The sequence below is a fragment of the Stenella coeruleoalba genome (genome assembly GCF_951394435.1).
Source record: "Stenella coeruleoalba genome assembly, chromosome: 17".
Lineage (NCBI taxonomy): Eukaryota > Metazoa > Chordata > Mammalia > Artiodactyla > Delphinidae > Stenella > Stenella coeruleoalba.
The window spans coordinates 14,788,994-14,809,991 of record NC_137163.1 but is presented as its reverse complement, the minus strand read 5'-3'; the positions used below and the strand labels follow the sequence as shown (position 1 = coordinate 14,809,991).

Here is a 20,998-nt window from a genome sequence, read left to right as displayed (position 1 = left end):
TGCAGAGACAGCTGTCATCTGGGTAGCTCAGCAGATATGGAATCAGCTTTTAACTACTTAGAAAATGGTCGATTTTACATGCATTCATATGGGCATTGAATAGTGTTATATCCATCTTAATTTTGTTCAGTAATTTAGCTGCAACTGTGGGCTCACTACTGCTTCCTGACACTTAACTAAAACATAAAGCAAAGGGGGGAAAAAAAAGGAAAAGAGAAGAAAAGAAAGACTGCAGAGACATTTTATGAAACAAGAAAAATGCTGGTAGTGTCAGTGTCCAGCATGGCTCTTTGCATCTGATAGGTACTCAACAACTATTTGGCAAGTAGATGGATAAATTATATCAAATGCTATTTAATAGAATTTTTATATACTACATTAATAAGCACCAATTAATGACTTTTATTCCAGGAGGTAGACAATATAATAAAAGATGAAAAAACAGGGTGTATTAGTTATCTATTACAGAGTAACAATAACCCTCAAATTTAGTGGCTTACACATATTTATTATTTCACAATTTCTTGGGTTATGAATGCAGGTGTGGCTTAGCTGGGTCCTTGGCTCAGGACCTCTCCCAGGCTGCAGTCAAGGCATTGACTAAGGCTACAGTTACCTCAGGGCTCAACTGGGAAGGACTCACTTCCCAGATCACTCATACGGACATTTGCAGAATTCAGTTCTTCATGAGCTGTTGGATTGAGGATGATTGAGGACTCCAGTTCCCTGCTAGCTGTTGTTTGGAGGTCATCCTCAATTCCTTGCCATGTGAGCCTCTCCAAGCTACCTCTCACAACATGGCAGCTGACTGCATCAGAATGAGTAAGAAAGAGGAGTCAGAGAGAACATGCCAATAAGACGGACATCACGGTCTTTTATAACCTAATCTTGGACGTGACATCCCATCAGTCTTGATGTCTTCTGTTAGAAGCAAGTCACTAGGACCAGTGCACATTCAAAGGGGATGAATTGCACAATGGCAAGAAGAATAGGAGGTGGAGATCATTGGGGCCATCTTAGAGGCTGCCTTCCCCATAAGGAAACAACCTGATGAATTGGGTCAAGACGTGAGCAATAATGAGAATTTGTTATAATAGAATCAATGGAAAAGGAATGGCTATTCATGTGATGGAGAGAAAAAAATTAATAGATTCTCGTGTTCAGCTTTGTAAGTTTCGTCTTTCCTAATCTCTCAACTACCCAAGCCTTTTTTACTTAAAAAAAAGAAAGCAAAGAAATAAATATGTAGTTTTTTCTCTCTTTCTTTCTTTTCTGTGTTTCATATAGAAGCAATATATATCAGTGCTACTCCTGCTGTGAGCTAAGTGTCACCTGCAAATCCCTTGAAGCATCCTTAAAAGCTTCATGGTCATATTTTTAGAAATTGTGGGCAAATTAATAGCTGAATAACTTTTCTCTATTAGGGGTTACTTGGAAGTGATAATTATTCCCTTTTCTCTTCAAGTTTAAAGCCAACTGAAAAAAATATTCATGAGGGTCAGACAGAGATCAAACGTTCATTTTATATTTGGTAAACCTGGATTTGAGTAAAAAGTTTGTACCTGAGGTCAAGGAGACTTTGTGGTCCCCCCAGCTGTTTGAGGTTGAGCAGTTGGACTTTGGGGCTTCCCCCCCAGAAGGGACAGGCCACCTGCTGTGTACAGGTGAGGAGGCCACCCACAGCTCGCAGTGGGCGGGGTCTGAAAGATGAGGAATGGACAGAATCACGTGCCAAAGTCATCTACCCCCATTCTGATGGGGAAATAAGTTACTTCTCCCCCTGTGAGGAAGGGAGAGAGATTAGAAGCATCCATAATGTTTCCTAGAGGTGATCCATTCTGGGAGTGGCATGGATTCCTTCTGCCTCTAGGAAAGAAAGGGAGACAGGTGGCACCAAGACTCCCTCCTCAAAATAGACTCCTTTTTATTCTTTTTAAAAATGAAGAGAAAATGCGATGACTAGTATGTCCAAAGAGAATTTCTGATTGAAGTTTCCAGTTACCAGCAGGCAGGGCTCTGGTGTGGGACCCCTCCCTGGGAGGTGTGTCATCTTAGATGCCCCTTTTGTTCTTTTGTAATTGATTCTTTTCATCACAGAAATACTACATGCTCATCTTCAACAACAACAAAATGCAGGATGTATAAAGGAAAAGTGTTCTCAACTCTCTCTCCAGTCCCACTCAGAGAGAAGAGTTCGATTTGTCTTCCTTTTTTTCTGTGCATTTGCAAACACACACATTCATAAAAATACTCTATTTCTTCATAAACGTCACACACTTTGTTCAGCAGATTGCTTTTTCACTCAGCAATGTATCACTGGTATCTTTCTCCAGTAGCACCTAATACTCATCCCCAGTGTTCAATCACGAGATATGTATCATGTAGTATTTAACTAGTCCCTTATATTTAAGTTGTTCTGATTTATTTTGCTACTATAAACAATGCTACAATAAACATTACTATGTAAACGTATTTTTGCAAGAATCTTCAGTTATTTTTGAAGGGTAGAATTCTAGTATAATTTTTGGATCAAATTATATGGACATTTAAATTTTGATAGATGCTGTCAAATAACCTCTTAAACATTATAATAATTAACACTCTCCTATCATAATAGAGGAGAGTGACTATTTCCCTTTGAATATTATCAACCTTGAATATTACCTGGTTTTTAGTAAGTGAAAATGGTATCGATTTTAATTTATTGCTGATGAGGGAATATCTTATTTCCCCAAATTTAAAGTCATTTCTGTTTCTTCTTCAATTGCATTTATAACCATTACCATTTTCCTTTTGAACACATTTTTAACTTCATCCCTCAAAACGTTACTATTCAATCCTTTGTTTAGTTTTAAAAATGTGAAGACATAGCCCAGTTTTGAGTCTAAAATATTTGCTCTACATACAATTTTCAGGAACATTTTGGTGTGTGTTAAATTTGTAAGATAAAGGAAAACTGCATTATTTTGTGTTTGCTATTATGAACTTGGATAGGAATCACAATAGGTATATACTGAAAGAAAGTAGAAAAACAAACATCCCCAAAACTAATGTGAGGCCTGGCACTATTTCCCATTCGCATTTTGTCTCATAGAAAAGTTAGTGCCTTACTGCTTAATCCAAAATGAAAAATCTTGGTTCTGTGGCTTCATCAACTTTCCTATTGTATTGCAGAAAGTATACTTGCAAATCTCTGGAATTATATAAATGAATTTTCACTAAGTAGGTTTCAAAATTGTTATTCTCTTATAGTGCCTTTATCTCTGAAGTGGAAAAGAAACCCAAGATGTTGAACCAAACCAATTTAGATAAGAAACGACTTACGCTCTGTTGGCAGGAGCTGGTATGTGAAAATCTATTTATACTTTTGCAAAGAACTAAAACGTGTGCTTTAAAAATAAACCTCATGGATGAAGCATAGGTCATAGAGCACATGAGGATAAAGTTCTACAGTTGTGTGATATAGAAGAATGGGAAGGGAATAAATAGATGAGTGAGTTGGAGAGGAACTAGCATTTACTGAATGTTTACAAGAATGAGCTAGAAGCCCACCAGCCCTATGTTCTATTCTGATGTAGGACTTGTTCATTTTCTTGACGTTTGTATTTTGTCAAAGGCTGTGGACTCTTTCACTTAACCTTCTGCCTCCTAAGCTGAGAGACAAAAAGACATAACTACCTCTCCTGGTGTCCTCCCATTATGAATTGTGTGAAAAGCTGTGAGCACTACCTGAGGGCAGGGCAGTGGCTGGTACCTCTCTGTGCCCTAGAGACCCTGCACAGTGCTGAGTGCCTTAGAGATGTTCGGTCGCTATTGAACGAGTGACGACTGAGAAACGCCAGACCAAGTCAGACCCTGATTATCTCTCCTGAAACTTCAGTTCCAGCAATGGCACCAAGGGACGTCTTGTTTGAGGCCATGATAATTCTGCAAAATAAAATTACTCAGTGTTTGGCCAGGGACATTTTTAAAGATGTGAATGAGGCCCACAGAGGTTAAATTGATTTTATTTAAGGGTCACAGCTGGTTAATCATACGCCAGAGACTAAAGCCCGCGTCTCTGAACACTTGACTCATCCTGCTTTCCAGAACAATAAATGAAGTTTTGTGTCCTCCTCTACTCCAAGGAGGCCAGATTCCCACCGTATGTAAGATCTGCTTCCTACTGAATGTCTTCCTCAGCACCTCTGACTGTCTCTGCGGTGCCCGTCCTCCACAGATAGCCCGCACAGCTCTCTCGTTTCCTGTGTCCGACAGTCCTTGTCCTGAACAAGCCCAAGACTTCCGTGCTTTGCAGTGGCCCAGCTCTCTCTCCGCATTTCCAGCCTCTGGGTGGACACGTCCACTGCTTGCCTCATAGCACCTCTGACTCAGCGTATCCCACTCAGCCCATCATCTGCCCACCGAAGCTTGTTCCCTGTCCTGTATTTGTACCACCAGCCTCACTTGTTGCTCCAATCAGAAGCTTAAGAATCAACTTTGAATCCTGTACCTCAGCGGTCCCCAACCTTTTTGGCACCAGGGACCACTTTCGTGGACAGGATTTTTCCACAGATGGGGGCGGGAGGGGGGGGGCAGTGGGAGTGGTTCAGGCGGTAATGGGAGCGACAGGGAAAGGCAGATGCAGCTTCACTCGTTCGCCTGCCGCCCACCTCCTGCTGTGCGGCCCGGTGCCTAACAGGCCGCGGACCGCTACCGGTCTACAGCCCGGGGGTTGGGGACCCCTGCTATACCTCACACTAAACGGTCATTTTGACCCCAGGCCAGGTTGAGACCCCGGCCCTTAAAGACTCTGGCACTCACTCCATTCTTCATCCCCAGGACCACTGCCTAACCCGAGTGCTTTAGCGTCTCTGGCCAGGGCTATCACAGTCATCTTCCCCTAGTCCACCTTCCGTACCACAGCCAGAATGGTCTCCAAAACACAAATCTGCTTAGATCTCTCTTGATTAAAAAAAACACTGGAGGGCTTCCCTGGTGGCTCAGTGGTTAAGAATCCGCCTGCCAATGCAGGAGACACGGGTTTGAGCCCTTGTCAGGGAAGATCCCACATGCCGCGGAGCAATTAAGCCCGTGCGCCACAACTACTGAAGCCCGCGCGCCTAGAGCCCGTGCTCTGCAGTGAGAAGCCCACGCACCGCAACAAAGAGTAGCCCCTGCTCACTGCAACTAGAGAAAGCCTGCGCGCAGCAACAAAGACCCAACACAGCCATAAATAAATAAATTTATTAAAAACAAAAGATTGGAGTCTCCCAGTTGTTCATAAGATAAAGGCCAAATTCCTCTGTGCACGATATACAGGGCTGTTCACCGTCTTGTCCCAGCCTAGTCTCCCAGCCTTGTCTCTCGTTGCTCCCTTCCCATGTATCTATGTGCCAACGATTCTGAACCCTCACTGATTACGTGCCTTCATATGTAATTGTTCCTTCCAACTGGACTGTACTTTTTCTTCTTATCATCTGATGAATTCAATGCATTGTTTGCTCAGCACAAATATCGTATTATCCATAAAACCTGGCTTTGGCCCCTCTGGTCCCATGATGCATTACACATTTTAGTTATTTGCATATATTGCTTTCACCTCACCAACTGTCAGAGTCTCAAGGAAAGGAAGCTTGAGTCCTCCTCTTGTCCCAGGCCTTGGCTCCTGGGATAGTGCCTGGTGCATAGCAGGTATTCAGGTCCTCTAATCAGAGGGCTTCTTCGGTGCCAGGCCCTGTGCTGGGTGCTGGAGACACAAGGCTGTCAGTACTTGGTGCTTGTTCTTGAGGAATTTATTGACTGGTCTGTTCATTTCACAAACATTTATTTAACACCCGCTATGTGCCAGGAACTCCACCAGACTCTCAGTATTCAAGGTAAGAACAAGACCGAGGGGCCCCCTGTCCTTGCAAAGTTAACATTTGAGTGGGGAAGACAGACGATAGATAACAAAAAGTAAATAAAAACGATTACAGGTTATGATTATGAAGGGCATTTTTTTTTTTTTTAATGAAGGGCATTTTAAAAGGCCATGGTGATTGGGAAAATGTGGGAGAATATATGACAGTGGTATCATGGCAGTGGAGGCCTGAGGAGAAACCAGCCATGCAGAGTCTAGGGAGAACATGTGGTCAAGAGGAACCTTAAGCATCCCAGTCTTGAGGAGGGAGCTGGGCGTGTTTTAGGACCTCCTGAGGACCAGTGTGCCTGAGGCCCAGTGAGTGAAGCACTCCAAGATGAAGCAGCCAGTGGGCAGGACCCACTCATGCAGGGCCTTAGAAATCACTGCAAAGTGTTTGGTTTTTTTTTCCCCTAAGAACATGAATGCAGGCTGAATGAATGAATCAAAATAAACACTTTTAGATGTTCCAACCACACACACAGATCTCCCTGGTGCCTCTCTCCAATGATGCCAACTTGGTCTGGAAGCATCTACTGTGCCTCCGGGGAGAGGTGGTGAGAGCAGTGATGAAGGACATGGCCTCTGGACTCAGCAGGGGGTCAAGTCCAGCTCTGCCTCTCTGTAGCTGCATGACTCTATTTCCTCTGCTGTAAAATGGGAATGATAGTACCTACCCCGTAAGGTCGCTGTGAGGAGTCCTAAGGGTTAATACAGCAGCTATAACATTGCCCCGTGCAGAGTAAGAGCTCAGTCTATTTTAGCTGTTGTTGTTGCCAGTATCAGGAAGCCTAGATTCAGGTCTTGACTAAAGAGCTATGGGACCTGTGACAAACCTCTGGCTTCTCTGGGCCTCAGCTTCTCGTCTGTCAAATGAAACTGAGATAATATTCACTGTCCCCATAGTCCTACCAAATTGCTGTTAATGGGCAGCGTGCCCCATAGCAGAGCCTGAAACAGCCCTCATGAGTGTCTCAGCATGGAACTTACAAGCACTTTCAGGAATCTCCAGCAACAGGACTGTGCTCGCTAACCAGATTTCTAGAAAGATCTACACCGACTCTTGTTTTGTTTTAGGAGGCCATAGCCCAGGAGGCCAAGGGGCTCACTCAGCAGCAGAAGAAAAAGTTATCTCTTGATGAAATGATCCAGGCAGCCCAAAACTTTGTGGAAAAAATCCGCTTTCTTGTGGATGAGGTAATCAACTCTAAAGGCAAAGGTCATTTGGAAGATGAGACCGAATATCTTCCCAGTGGGGCTTGAATGTTTGATAAGAATGAAAGATGAGCAGTGTTTTCTCTCAAGCCCTGCTGAGCTGAGCAGGTACCATTCGCTTGAAGGGTGAAGGAGGGGGTTTTAAATTAAGCCAAACATGTACGGCTTTATTGATTTTTTCACGAAGCCTGAGTATTCAGCCGAAATAAAAAGCACATTCCTAAATAATAATAATAATAAAGCACACTCCTTAATAGGATCAAGAAAAGTCAAAATAAACATGGGATCTTTGATAGGTTTTTAACTGCAAGCAAATTGAAACTCATGTCCAGTAAAAGTTAAAACAGCTTCTCATTTTAAAGTTAATTGTAAGCAATATCTTCTGGTGACTACCAGAATGATCTAAAAAAAGTCCTCGTATTTGCTTCTGTTAAATACTAGGTTTTGTGGTGGAAGTTTTCAGGGTGAGGTACAGATTTACTACTTCTGTTGTCCTTGAAAGCTTTTTTTCCTGTTGCAAATTCATTATTCCCTGGAGGCATAACAAACAAGCTGTGAGATAGTCACTTTGGAATGCAGGAATTTTAATAAGCACCCAGAAGGTTCAAACTAGGTCTGTGACTGACTGACCGTGTGGCCAGAGAACCTCCACAAGGATGTCTCTGTTTCCATGTCAAGAGAGAAGGGATGCCTTCTTAGGGTACCAATTACACTAGAGGATTACGGGGTTAGAAGAAGTATCTGCTTCCAGTCTGAGAATGTCAAAGCCTAGTTTATGACAATATGCCTCCCTTTTGTTTTGGAAGCTATACTGGCTCAGCAATGTGCATTTCAAACACTCACAACATAATGGGCCTCTTGGCAGGGAATTCTGCAATTCTTATCTTGATTAGCTCAACTTTAAAGTCTAATTTTCTGTGCAATTGAGTGCAGTTGCTCCTGAATAAACACCTATAATGGAGCGAAAATACTTAGCAATTATATTTTAGGTATAAAATCCCTTGTAAAATTGTTTTTCCTTCCTTCAGAGCGGATGGAAAGACATCCAAAGACATTCATGGATTTTTGTTTTTGGTGTTTCATTTGAATGTTCTGGAAATGTTACCTGGCTCTTAAGAGGTCCAATGCTGGAAGCCAAATCATGATTACAAGATTGCAAAGAAAAACTCCATGGGAAGGAGGAGCAAATGTTTGTTCTGCAGATGGAGAAAAATAGGCCACCAGAGATGCCAAGTCATGGGTCCGACTTGCATATTGTCAAAGCATGATAAGCAGTTGGGCGTATGGGGCTTCCGTGACCTAAGACTTTCTCAAAGAAGACACGCTTAACTTGCTCGGTTGCACAGGTGTTTCAGTACCCAGAAAGTTTAAGTCACAGAACTTGTTGTGCAGAAGGGGTGCTGGTGCAGGATAGGAGAACCCTGGGGGTGCTGTGTAAACACCCACCTCTCAGATCCATCCCCTCCTTCTCCACAGCCACAGCACACCATCCCTGACATCCTCATCTGGATGCTGAGCAACAGCAGGAGGGTGGCATATGCCCGCATCGCCGCCAAGGACTTGCTCTATTCCCCCATCAGGAAGCAGATGGGTCAACACTGCGGGAAGATCAAAACTCACTTCCTCAAAGTAAGTCTGTACTATTTTTTTTTTTTTTCTGATCAGACTCTTTTTATTGTCTTTTTTATGAATGGGTCCCAGATGGCAAGGGAAGAGCTGGCTCCTGGCTTCTAGGCCAATTTCTCAGGGAGCCCCATGCATCATTGCTGAGAGGGAAGAGACTCCTCCCTGCTCCTCTCTGCTCAGCCTTCATTCACCAAGGGGAGGGGCTCTTGCTCAGGCTCCCGGCCCAGGGACACGCCCTTCCCCATGGAATTTCTGGTATTTCATCAAAGGTCACAGTCTGTACTATTTTTGACTCAAGGATGGGAACCTCTGTTTTTCCTGGGTTGCACGGCATTCCTAGTGTGTGTCCAGATCTCTGACTTGACGCTAAGACTTTCAAAAGTCTGAGGACAACTAGAACATCTTGCCCCCTCTTGATTCAAGGAGACCATCCTAGGGCTGAATATTTTCCAATTTTCCGATAACTATGTCACCAGAGACATATAAGGTGTTTTTTTAAAAATCTAGTGCAGATATCTTAAGGTTATTTTAATTTTTACTTCTTTGATTACTAAGAAGAATGAACATTTTTTCTATTAGTTTCCTCTCTACTTTTCTCTTGAGTAATGTATCTATGGCATCATTTTACACGAGTTCATCTATATTTTAAAAATAGACTTCAAAGAAAATTACAAGAGGAGAGGTTGCTCTTCCACAGAACTGCTAGTTCAGGATTCCTGGCGGCTTTACACTGTAAAGATATGATAGTCTTTTCATCTTGGGTCCCTGCACCATTCATGAACACAGGCTCATAGGCACAATCTCTGGATAGATCCTACTGTCTTTAAATCAAGATTTGAGCCTTTCCTGGAGACCCTGGGTATTTTTACCTCTACTACAAAGACATTTCTATCCCAGGAGAGAATTTGAGCAAACATGGAGAAAGACTGGTCCAAAAGCTTAACACTCACCAATGGCTGGCAACAAGAGTGTGTGATTTGACTGATTAACTTTCCCAACTCACAGTGGGCTGTCCTGCCAATCTGAGTTCTGATTATTTGCTACAACATAATTATTCTTCCACTACCTTAGAAGGAGGATGAGAAGGCTCAAAACCATGCCATGTGAAGAATAGGTGAGGAGATGACAATGCTTAACTAGAAGAGAGATTTGACAGCATGATAGAGATTTTGTGTTCGTAGGGCTTCCACGTGGATGGTGGGATGATTGTGTGTGTGTGCGCGCGCACACGTGTGTGTTTCCAGAGGCTAGAACTGGGCCCCACGAGAGACATTACAGGGAAATAGTTCCCTAAATGGAGGTCCACAATGTGTTCTTTCTCCCCTTGGTATGAATATGGCAGTGGGCAGCTAGATTAGACAGCCTCAAAGCGCATCCAATGGCTAGAGTCTACTGTTGATGTGATTGTTATGGGGGGCAGATAGAAGAGGCATTACAGGGTACTGGTTTAATACTTGAGCTTTGAAATAAGGTGAATCTGGGTTGGAATTTGTATTCGTTTACTAGGGCTGTTGTAACAAAGTGCTACCGTGTGGCTTAAACCACAGAAGTTTATTATCTCCCAGTTTTGAAGGCTGGAAAGCTGACACAAAGGGATTGGCAGGGCCGTGCTCCCTCTGAAGGTGCTGGGGAAGCATCTCTTCTAGCTTCTGGTAGCTCCTTGGCTTGTGGGAGCATAACTCCAATCTTTTTATCATGTTCTCCCTGTGTGCATGTCTCCTTTCCTATGATGTCCTTTTTATAAGAATCCTACTCCAGATTGAGCTCATGTTAACTCTTGTCTATAATGACCCTATTTCCAAATAAGGTCATATTCTAAGGTACTAGAGGTTGGGACTTCAACATATGCATTTGAGGGGAATACAATTTTATCTCTTAGTGAATTCCAGGGCTAATATTTAGGAGCTGTATGACTTGGGGAATGTTACGTAACATCTCTGTGTCTCCTGTTCTTCATCCTTCAAATAGGGATGTGATGTTGAGGATTAAGTGGATAACTGCACGTAAAAGAACACAGAGTGTACGTCCGCCGGGGTCATCACGCAATAAATGTTGGCATTCAAACAAAAGGAAATCCAACATCTAGGGGACATTTCTGGCATTGTGTGCCCCCTTCACATCCAGGGAAGTGTTTGTGGTTCTGTATGTTAGATGCTATGGAAAACCCCGAATGAACTTTTTGGCCAACCCAATATTTTCTGTCATATGTACAAAAGGATTTTTAAACCCACCTCTGTAAAACTGTAACTGAAAAAGAAAAACTCACCCTAGTTATTCACCACAAATATTTCTTCAGCTTTCTCATTCCAAGGAATTCTGGGGTTGAAAGAAACACCTGTCTTAAAAATAGCAAATCATTTCAGAAAGCCCTGTGCTAAAAATAAGAGAAAACCAGCATAAAGTTATTCCTTCCTAAATATTTTGATGTATCCCAGAATTATTTAAAATTAGAACAGAGAACAACTGTCAACTAAAGCCAGAGAATAGACCTAACTGGGAATTCAGGACCTTTGCCCTGTGGCCTTGGCTTACTTCTTTATCTGGATTTTCCTTTTGTCATTGGGATTGCTTTGGGTGATAGCTTTGTAAATGTTGAACATGTTGTTTGATTGTCCTGACATGATGAAACATCTTGATAAGATGAAAACTATTTTCATTCCAGTTCTGATTGTTACCCCTGCTTTTTTTTTTTTTTTTTTCTCCCATATCTCTTCCCTCTTGCGTCTCCCTCCCTCCCACCCTCCCTATCCCACCCCTCCAGGCGGTCACAAAGCACCGAGCTGATCTCCCTGTGCTATGCGGCTGCTTCCCACTAGCTATCTACCTTACGTTTGTTACCCCTGCTTTTAACTCCCTCCGGCCACCTCCCTTTAGGCCCTGTTTCTCTGCACTGAATTGGTGAATCTGAAAAAAGCAAGAGCTGCTTCAGGGAGACAAAGGATTCACCCACCTGCTGCTCACTCCGGTTTCTTAACGGGGAATTAGAAAGTGCAGTGAGGCAAAGCACAGAATGTAAATCTCTCAGATCTCTAGATTTTTTCCAGAGTCGCCTCAAAGTTTGTTGCACAGAACAGCTGTCCTTTGAGTGGCACCATAAACACCCTGTGTTCAAACACGTTTAGAGGCTGCCGTTGTATCCCCCTCTTGGAGTTTCAGTGCCCGTCACCCAGTGGAAAAGTCAACGTCCTGCAGTCAGGAATCATCTTCTATGACCCATGCTTGTCAACCTTATTCATCTAGAATAGCTATTTACAAATTTTAGGAAACTGCTATGCCTAGGGGGCCCAGGTTGAGGGAATATTAATTAATCTAAAGGAAACAAAACTGCCTCACCTGAAGTCACATGGCTAGGTAATAGTAAATCTGGAACGGCAATCAGGTTTTCATGGTCCCTGTTCCAGGATCTTTATTTCTCTCTAATCTAAATATATTCATAATGTTACTAAAAATGCTGCAACAGAATTTGCTGAGCTCAGCCTAATCCACCATCCAGAAAAGCAGAATTCTCCCCCTTCAGTCTCAGAAAAGGACATTCATTCTAAAAGGAAACTCTTCCTGTGGGAGATGGATGCAGCGGCCCAATCTTCTTTTTTCTCTTGAGTCACCTCTCAGTGCTGAGTCCGCCACTCCTCAGTCTCGTTTCCACCTCTATCCTGGCTTCTGCTCCACAGCCCTGAGTCCAGACTCTTCCTCTCAGGCCTCCAGGTTTCCATCCAGCCTTCCCTAGGATGCAGCAGAAAGTGGTAGCTGCAGACACCTTCCAGGTCCTGCCTCAAAGTGAAGTCTCTACAAGGCAAACACACCTTTCCCACACTAATATTGATGGACCAACTTCAACACAGTTTGTGTGAATGACCATCTTTCTCTCCTTTTTCTGACTGGCCAAGATTTCCCTTCTTTTGTAAGACCGCTGGCATTTCACCAGGACCCCGGAGGGGAGGTGGGTGGGTTACAGGAGAGGCTAAGACTTTAGCGTTCTGTCTCGTGCAGTTTTTACATATTGGTGATCATACTTTTTTGACGCAATTTTGCATTCTTTAATTTTTTTTTTTTTTTTCTCTCTCTCTCTCTCTCTTTCCCTCCCTGCCCTGCCATGCTATTCTTAAAAGGAAAGAAGTTGCTCTGGTTGGTCAGGCTTCAGGAGCACATGAGAGCAAGGGGAGAGCGGGGGAGGGGAAGGCAGGGAAGACAGCTGAGGCTGGAAATGCACGTGAAGTGAAACGTGGGTTGTTGTTTCTGCGAGCACCTAGGAAGGTGCTCAGTGATGGTGCGTGAGTCCCAACTTGGATTCCTAAGTGAGAGACTGCATTGTCTTGCAAACAATTTCAAGGTGTGTATTTTTAAAAAGATGTATAAACGGCAAACTTTAGGCATGCAGCCATGGTCCTTGTATAACGTTTTCACAAGATGTTAGCTGAGTTTTGGTTTCTAGCCATGAATTCACATATACAGGTTGTTTTCATAGCAGTAGAGATGAAGGACGTTTTGTGTTTTTGTTTTACTTTAAGAAGCAAAGGATATTGGACCTGCTTGGGGGCAACACAGCATAGTTAAGAGTCTTGCTACTCAAACACTTAAAACTGTGGTCCATAGACCAGCAGGATAAGCACCAACAGGGAGAAATCTCAAATCCTACCCCACACCCGCTGAGTCAGAATTTATATTTAAACCAGATGCCCCAGCAGTTCACATGCACGGGTACACGTACCACTGTACGAGGAGCTTGGGCCAAGAGGATGGGCTCTGGAGCCAGGTAGAGCAGGGTTGAGTCTTGGCTCTATCCCTGCCTGGCTTTGTGACATTGGACAATTGTCTCAACCTCTCTGAACCTCCACTTCTTCATCTTTAAAATACACATAATGAAAGAATTTATTTTACAGTCGTCATGAAGATGAATGATAACCTATTGCTTGTTAATAGTATGCAAGTAATAGGCCGTTCTGTGTGTAGGGAGGAACATTAGACCAGGGCCTGGGACAATGTAAGTGCTCAGCACATGTAAAATATTATTATTAGAAAAAGAAATAAATAATTCAACAAATATTTTCCGAGTGCATCCTGAGTGCCAAGTACTATTTTAGGCACTGGGGACATCACTGTGATATGACAGTCAAAAATCCTGCCTTTGTGAATTGATGTCCTCGGGATGTATACAGATGGCAGAGGGATTGCTTTTATTACAACAAAATAACCTTAGGCTCTCAATAGCTATTTGTTTGATTGAACAAGTGCTCAATGCATTTTAGCTATTTTCATTATTATTGTGGAAGTGATGAATTGAGGGTGTTTTGTCTTATTATAATTTTTAAAATGATGAGTTGCAGACTGGTTGTCTTTACTAACAGCAAAATGACCTTAGTTGTTTCTTTTTTTAAAATTTTTTGGAAGTATCACATTTTTTTTTTTTTTTGACTGCATCGGGTCTTCGTTGCTGCGCGTGGGCTTTCTCTAGTTGTGGCGAGCTGGGGCTACTCTTCGTTGAGGTGCGTGGGCTTATCATTGTGGAGGTTTCTCTTGTTGTGGTGCACAGGCTCTAGGCGTGCGGGCTTCAGTAGTTGTGGCACGTGGGCTCAGTAGTTGTGGCTCACGGGCTTAGTTGCTCCGCAGCATGTGGGATCTTCCTGGACCAGGGCTCGAACCGGTGTCCCCTGCATTGTCAGGCGGATTCTTAACCACTGAACCAGCAGGGAAGCCCCCTTAGTTGTTTTTGTTTTGTTTTGTTTTGTTTTTGCGTTACGCGGGCCTCTCACTGTTGTGGCCTCTCCCGCTGCAGAGCACAGGCTCCGGACGCGCAGGCTCAGCGGCCATGGCTCACAGGCCCAGCCGCTCCGCGGCATGTGGGATCTTCCCGGACCGGGGCACGAACCCGTGTCCCCTGCATCAGCAGGCGGACTCTCAACTGCTGCGCCACCAGGGAAGCCCCCCCTTAGTTGTTTTTTTAAAGCTGAATAAATAATGGCATCCTATTCCCTAAAGAATAAAATCTAAACTCCTCCGTATACTCAGCAGGATTCTGCAGCCTCATCTGTGTCATTCTCTGTTCCAGCTTTTTCTCTGCTGAAAGCTCTTAGCAAATCTGTCCCTGGCACCAAGTAAGCGCTCACTAAACGTCAGCCCTAATCACCACAGTTAGCTCCTGCCTCTGTATCTCTGTTCAGGCACTTCCCTCCTCCTGGGATGCCTTCTCTACGAGTCCAACTCCAAAGTACTTATTAAAGCCTACTGGAATATGTGAGTATTAAAGAAAGGATGGATATACCTGCTTCTCCTCTGGTCCTGTGGCATCTTCTCTCTTACACTTGACCTTGCATTTGAGTAAGTGAATGCAAGTCGGCCTCCCTGTCTAGATGTGAGCTCTTGGAAGGGAAGCCCAGGACTGTGTCGCAGTCATTGTGAGGCCCTTCTGGCCCCACTCCCTCAGCAAGGTCTGGTGGCACTTGGTAGTAGCTGAACTGAGTTGCTCACAGTCCTCTTGGGGAACTCACAGAGCAAGACAGGAAGGCAGGCCAAGAACCAGGCACAGTTTGGGGTTCTGGGGCTTTCCACGGGTGCCTGGGAAATTGTCAGAGCAAGTGGTAGCCTCTCCCAGTGGGATTTTGTGATTCTCCATGGAAAAGAAGTGGTGCAGAAGAAAGGGGAATTGTGCATTGATGGGAAATCCTAGGAAACACTAAGAAGAGGCACTTAGAAGAGTCGACGAAATCTGGAGAGGTGGCCACTTTCCGAGCGAAAGCCTTGCCAGAAATCCTGCACCCAGACAAGTCTGGGGCCTGAGGTTCCTTAGATGGGGGTGAGGAGTCCCCTAATCCTGGTGACGGAGAAATAAAGGAGCCGCTCTGCATTGAGTTGTGCCCTTCACATGTTGAGAACGCACGCACCCACACGCCACACACACACTACTGCACACATAAACACAAATTCAAACAAACATAAATATAAATACAAATCCGAGTACATTCAAAGGAGGGAAAGCAGGGTAGCAAGGGAATTTGAAACCACACTGCGTGAGGGAGGGGTGAAGGGATGAGAGGTGTCTAGCAGGAAGAAACAACGTGGTAGGGCAGGTAGATGCCCTGAAGCCCACGGGGGCCTGACCTATGGAAGAAGAATTCGAGTTCTCCTGAGCAAAGCAAAGAGGCAGAGGCTGTGGTTGGAACTCAAGGCAATTGGAAGTTCTGGGAAGGGGTATTTCAACTCAGTGTGGGGAGAAGCAGGCTGTGGGCGTTCAGAGTCCAGAGCCCACATCTGGTATCATCTCCCCTGGTTCGAGTCCTGGCTCCGTCACTTAAAATCTGAGTGATCTTAGGAACTTATTTAGCCTCTCTGAGCCTGAGTTTTCTCATCTGTAAAATGGGTAATAACCATACCTACCTGTTAGGTTTAAATGATCACACAGGGCCTGTTTGAGCTTCAGGCCCCATTAAACCTGGATCCTCCTCTAAAACTGTGCATCGTGGCAACTGGGGTCATTGGTCTCATTTTAATAGGAGCCCCAGGGAAGGACCTCTTTTCTCAGAGAGTGAGGCCCACAATGGCTTCTACTAATGAGGGGGTCTCTTCCTTGTAACCTTTCCCCAGCTTCCTGGAAAACAGCCGGCTGGTTGGTCGATGCAAGCAAAAATTGACGTGTACATGTGGCTGGGCTCCACCAGACACTCTAGTGCCATTTTGAACAACTTACCAGCAGGCTATGAAGCAGAAATGTTCTCCGAAGGGGCTGGCATCAGTAAACCCCCAGCTAACCTGCTCTACCAAGGTATGATGCCCACTGGGCCAAGAGGGTCATAAGATGTGTCTGGTGGGCTTCTGAGGGGTGGCATTCATGAGCTGTTTGCACATTATTTTAGGATCAACTTATTTGCCTCTTTTAATACAGTTTCTAAGTTTTCTTTCTGACCTTCCAATGTCCCATCTAAAGAATAAAGTGAAGTTATTAAACATCTGGAATAAATATTTATATTTTTCTGTTAATGGAGAGAATGCAATATGAGCTTCTTTGTTAGCAGACTATATAGATTGAGTTTGCATTTAAAGCAAAAGATGTCTTTTTTGGGGCTTCCCTGGTGGTGCAGTGGTTAAGAATCCGCCTGCCAATGCAGGGGACACGGGTTCGATCCCTGGTCCGCGAAGATCCCACATGCCGCAGAGCAACTAAGCCTGTGCGCCACAACTATTGAGCCTGTGCTCCAGAGCCCACGAGCCACAACTACTTAGCCCACGTGTTACAATTACTGAAGCCTGTGTGCCTAGAGCCTGTGCTCTGCAAGAAGAGAAGCCACCACGATGAGAAGCCCACACACTGCAACAGAGAGTAGCCCCTGCTCGCCACAACTAGAGAAAGCCCGCATGCAGCAACGAAGACCCAATGCAGCCAAAAATAAATACAATTTAAAAAATAATAAAGCAAAAGATGTCTTTTAAAGCGACATCAGTAAGTTCTTGTGCTCATAGGACCTGTGGAATTAAAGCAGATTTCCTTTTACATGGCATTGGGGTTTTGACCCATAAAGAGCAGCCGTTTACATTTCGCAGTAATGACTCAGTAGAAACTGGTATCATTGGGGTCACTCATGTTTCTCTAGCTTGGTTCTTGGGTTGGCTACTTTTAGCAGTTCAGCATGGTTTATGTAATCCTCTCTTCTACGTAGGTATTTGCTATGAGTGCCATCATATTTCCATTTCCATATAATTTTGAACTTTATTCTAAGCATTAATGCCTTACAGTTGCATTTTGCTTTCTGTTTCCACATTGCTTCAATTTGCATGATCCTTGCTGCTGAATTCAGATAGGGTAGAACAGTTTTGAGTTTTGAATTGAGCCAGTGTCTGAAACACTGGAGGACTGTCTACAAATCCAGGTTTCCCGTGTTGCACAAGGCTCCTCTGATGTTGACTGAACTTGACTGCCAGTGGAACCTAAATGGCTCAATACTTAAAGACAGAGTTCTAGAGATATTTATCCAATGGTTCAGCTCGTGGTTTCCATGCCCAATATCAATGCGTAAGAACAAGGAAAACTCAGCTCTGTCTCTTTGAAAAATGCACAACCCCTACCATATGCCAAGCATTGTGCCATACACTTTACACATAGGATTTGATTTATTTCTCACACCAACCTTGGGTGGTTTCTTCATTCTACAGGTGGAGAAAGGATGTATTGGAAGTGTTTAGAAATTGCCCAAGATCACACAACTAGTAAATGATGGAACAAACTGTCTCCAAACTCTTCTTTATTTCCACTGCTTTCTATCCTGTCTTTAGAGTTTTCATCTTTGGGTGAAAACACCCACATCAAGTTACCTTTTTATTTCTATAGACACTATCTCTAGAGACCCAAGGTACCTGGACATATTTGCTGTCCCAGCTACTAACGATTCAGAGGAGAGGAAAGGCTTTTTCCAAAGCTTTCTGACCCTCTGCAGCATGTTCTTTTCATGGAATGACCTAATAAACTTGCTCGGCTGTGCCCTGACATTAATGGCTTTGGCTGCCTTCCACACCTCCTGGAGAATTTCCTTTCTTCGTTCATTTTATGCTTCAGAACATATCCATTCAACCAATAATTAGCTTGCACCTGCATATGGAAGGTACGGTGGGAAAACTAGTGGGGAATGAGGAGTGATGGGAGAGGTGATCCTGGCCCTCCAATGGGGGCAATCAGACGTGTCTCTAATAACCACACGTGGAAAGTGAGCCGCAGCACAGAGATGGGCCAAAGTATGGGAGCAAAGAGGAAGCTGGCTTTACTAGTCTAAGGAACAGAGCTGGTAAGACTCAAGGTTTCAGAAAAACAAAAACCTAGACCAAGTCAATGGCGACCCCTGGAGGTGTGCAGTGTCCTGCCTATGTGGTTGTATTGGGAGCTCTGCTAAAATTCTGGGGTGACTCACTTCAGGGACAGCTTGTGGATGATCTCAGGGAATGAGCTATTCTCAAGTTCACTCCCAGCTGAGAAATTTGCCCACTTATGCAGTGTGTTAAGGAACGCTTAGAGAGCGTGGGCTCTCTTGACATACCCTGGTCAGGAAATTCCTCAACCCTCTGCTGAATGTTCCTTTGTTAACTGTCACCCTTTTAAGGAGCTCTCTTGGGTACGAGGGTAAAAGGGAAAAACACTTTTAACAGTTTTTGTTAAGGTATTTATCTCCCTTTATTCTACATGATATGTTTATATCACTATTTCTTGATTTTACATTTAACACATAACTACTCATTGTGAAAGATGAGGATTTACCTCTGTAACTTATCCAAGCTTTTATCTCCTTGTTCCAATTTTAAATAGATAGTTCTGTTGCTTAGTGTTTTTCTTGATTCAATGCAATCTCAATTAAAATCCCAGCAAGTTGTTTTGTGGATATCAACAAACTGATTCTAATGTTCATGTGGAGAGGCAGAAACCCGGAAGAGTCAACACAATACTAAGAAGAACAAAGTTGGAAGACTGACACTACCCGACATCACGACTTACTCTAAAGCTACAATCATCAAGACAGTGCAGTATTAGCAAAAGAATAGACAAATAGGTCAGTGGAACACAATAGAAAGCCCAGAAATAAACCTACATAAATATATTCAGTTGATCTTTGACAAACAAGCGAAGGCAATACAATGGAGCAAGCATAGTCTTTTCAACAAATGGTGCTGGAACAACTGGACACACACATGCAAAACTATAAATCTAGACATCGAACTTACGACATTTGCAAAAGTTAACTCAAAATGGATCATAAACCTAAATACAAAATGCAAAACTATAAGACTCCTAGAAGATAATATAGGAGAAAACCAAGATGATTTTAAGTGTGGCAATGATGTTTTAGATACAACACCAAAGGCATGATCCATGAACAAAATAATTTTTTTTTAAAAGAGGGTAAAAGGGAACAAATGAATATAAAAAGCAAGAGGGACCAGGCAAGGGCCAAGGATCATAAAGTCCATGAAACAAGGCATATGATTAACTCAACTCTTCTTTGGGGTTCCCCCACTGAACCCGGGTCTGCCCCACCTGCAGCCCTGTCTCTGCCTCCCATCCCGTCAACCAGGTGTGCTCACTCCTGCCTTTAACCTCCCATGCCCTCTGCCTGTATCTCCTGCAGGACACTTAGCTCTGGCTCCTGTCACTGGGATTGGGGCACTTGCTTATCTTCTGCCCCGTCCCTGGAGCTCCCCAAGGTCAGGGGCTGTCTTAGCTGCTTCAGAATCCTCAGAGGCCAGAACTGTGCCTGGTATACTATAGGTGCTCAAAATGACATTGGCTGGCTGAATGGCAGAATGGATGGATGGATGAACTGAGTTTATGGAAGCAAAAATGAAGAAATGTCCCCCTTTCTTATACACACACACCCTTGGAAACAGGAGGTTTTACTAAGAGGTGAAATGTGGTATTTTTAAATTTTTTATTGAAGTGTCATTGACTTACAATATGATATCATTTTCAGGTGTACAGCACAGTGATTCAGTATTTTTACAGATTATACTCCATTATAAGTTATTACAAAATAATGGCTATAATTCCTTGTGCTGTACAATATATCCTGTTGCTTATCTATTTCATACATAGTAGTCTGTATCCGTTCATCACATACCCCTAATTTATCCCTCCCCCCACCCCTCTCCCCTTTGGTAGCCACAAGTTTGTTTTCTATGTCTGTGAGTCTGATGCCGTTTTGCATATAGATTTTTAAAATGTGGTATTTTAGGAAGAGATTTGGATTTTGGAATCTGACGGAAATGAAATCCAGGCTCTGGAATTAGTTAGCTCTGAAAACTTGGAAATGTATTTTAGCCTTTTTAGGAACCATTTCCCTCATCTGTAAAATGAAGATAATGATATATATGTCACGGGGTTGTTTCGTTATGAAGATTAAATCCCACAGTGTGGTGAATGCACCAAGGAGAACGCCTGGCTCCAAAGTGCCCATGAACGTGACCTCTTCCCCCATCTTCCCTGTGTCCATTTTGGTCTAAGAGGCCTTCAGTGCCTGTGGTCTCCTTTGTCTGTCTCCGGAAACACCCACAGGTGAGCATCACACACAGACACCCACTCGCACTCACTGTTCCTCGGAAGCCTGCTAATGCCACCCCTTCCCGTTATTTGTCCACAGACCGGCATGTCTTCCAGCTGAGAGCTCACATGTACCAAGCCCGGGGCCTCATCGCAGCCGACAGCAACGGACTTTCAGACCCTTTTGCCAAGGTCACATTCCTTTCCCACTGCCAGACCACGAAGGTAACCAGGGGAGCCCACTTGCTTTCTCCCCGCAGCCCACAGCC

General features: G+C 43.8%; 1 protein-coding gene across 1 annotated transcript in view; it reads left to right on the top strand.

The window, feature by feature from the left end:
* The window catches only part of FER1L6 (fer-1 like family member 6), a 174,623-nt gene that overhangs the window by 85,967 nt on the left and 67,658 nt on the right, over positions 1-20,998 (top strand). Inside the window, exons 20-24 of the mRNA XM_079901955.1 lie at positions 3,253-3,343; positions 6,959-7,078; positions 8,573-8,725; positions 16,301-16,478; positions 20,830-20,954. Coding sequence (XP_079758081.1) covers positions 3,253-3,343; positions 6,959-7,078; positions 8,573-8,725; positions 16,301-16,478; positions 20,830-20,954 — 667 coding nt within the window. The remainder of the gene's footprint in view (positions 1-3,252; positions 3,344-6,958; positions 7,079-8,572; positions 8,726-16,300; positions 16,479-20,829; positions 20,955-20,998) is intronic.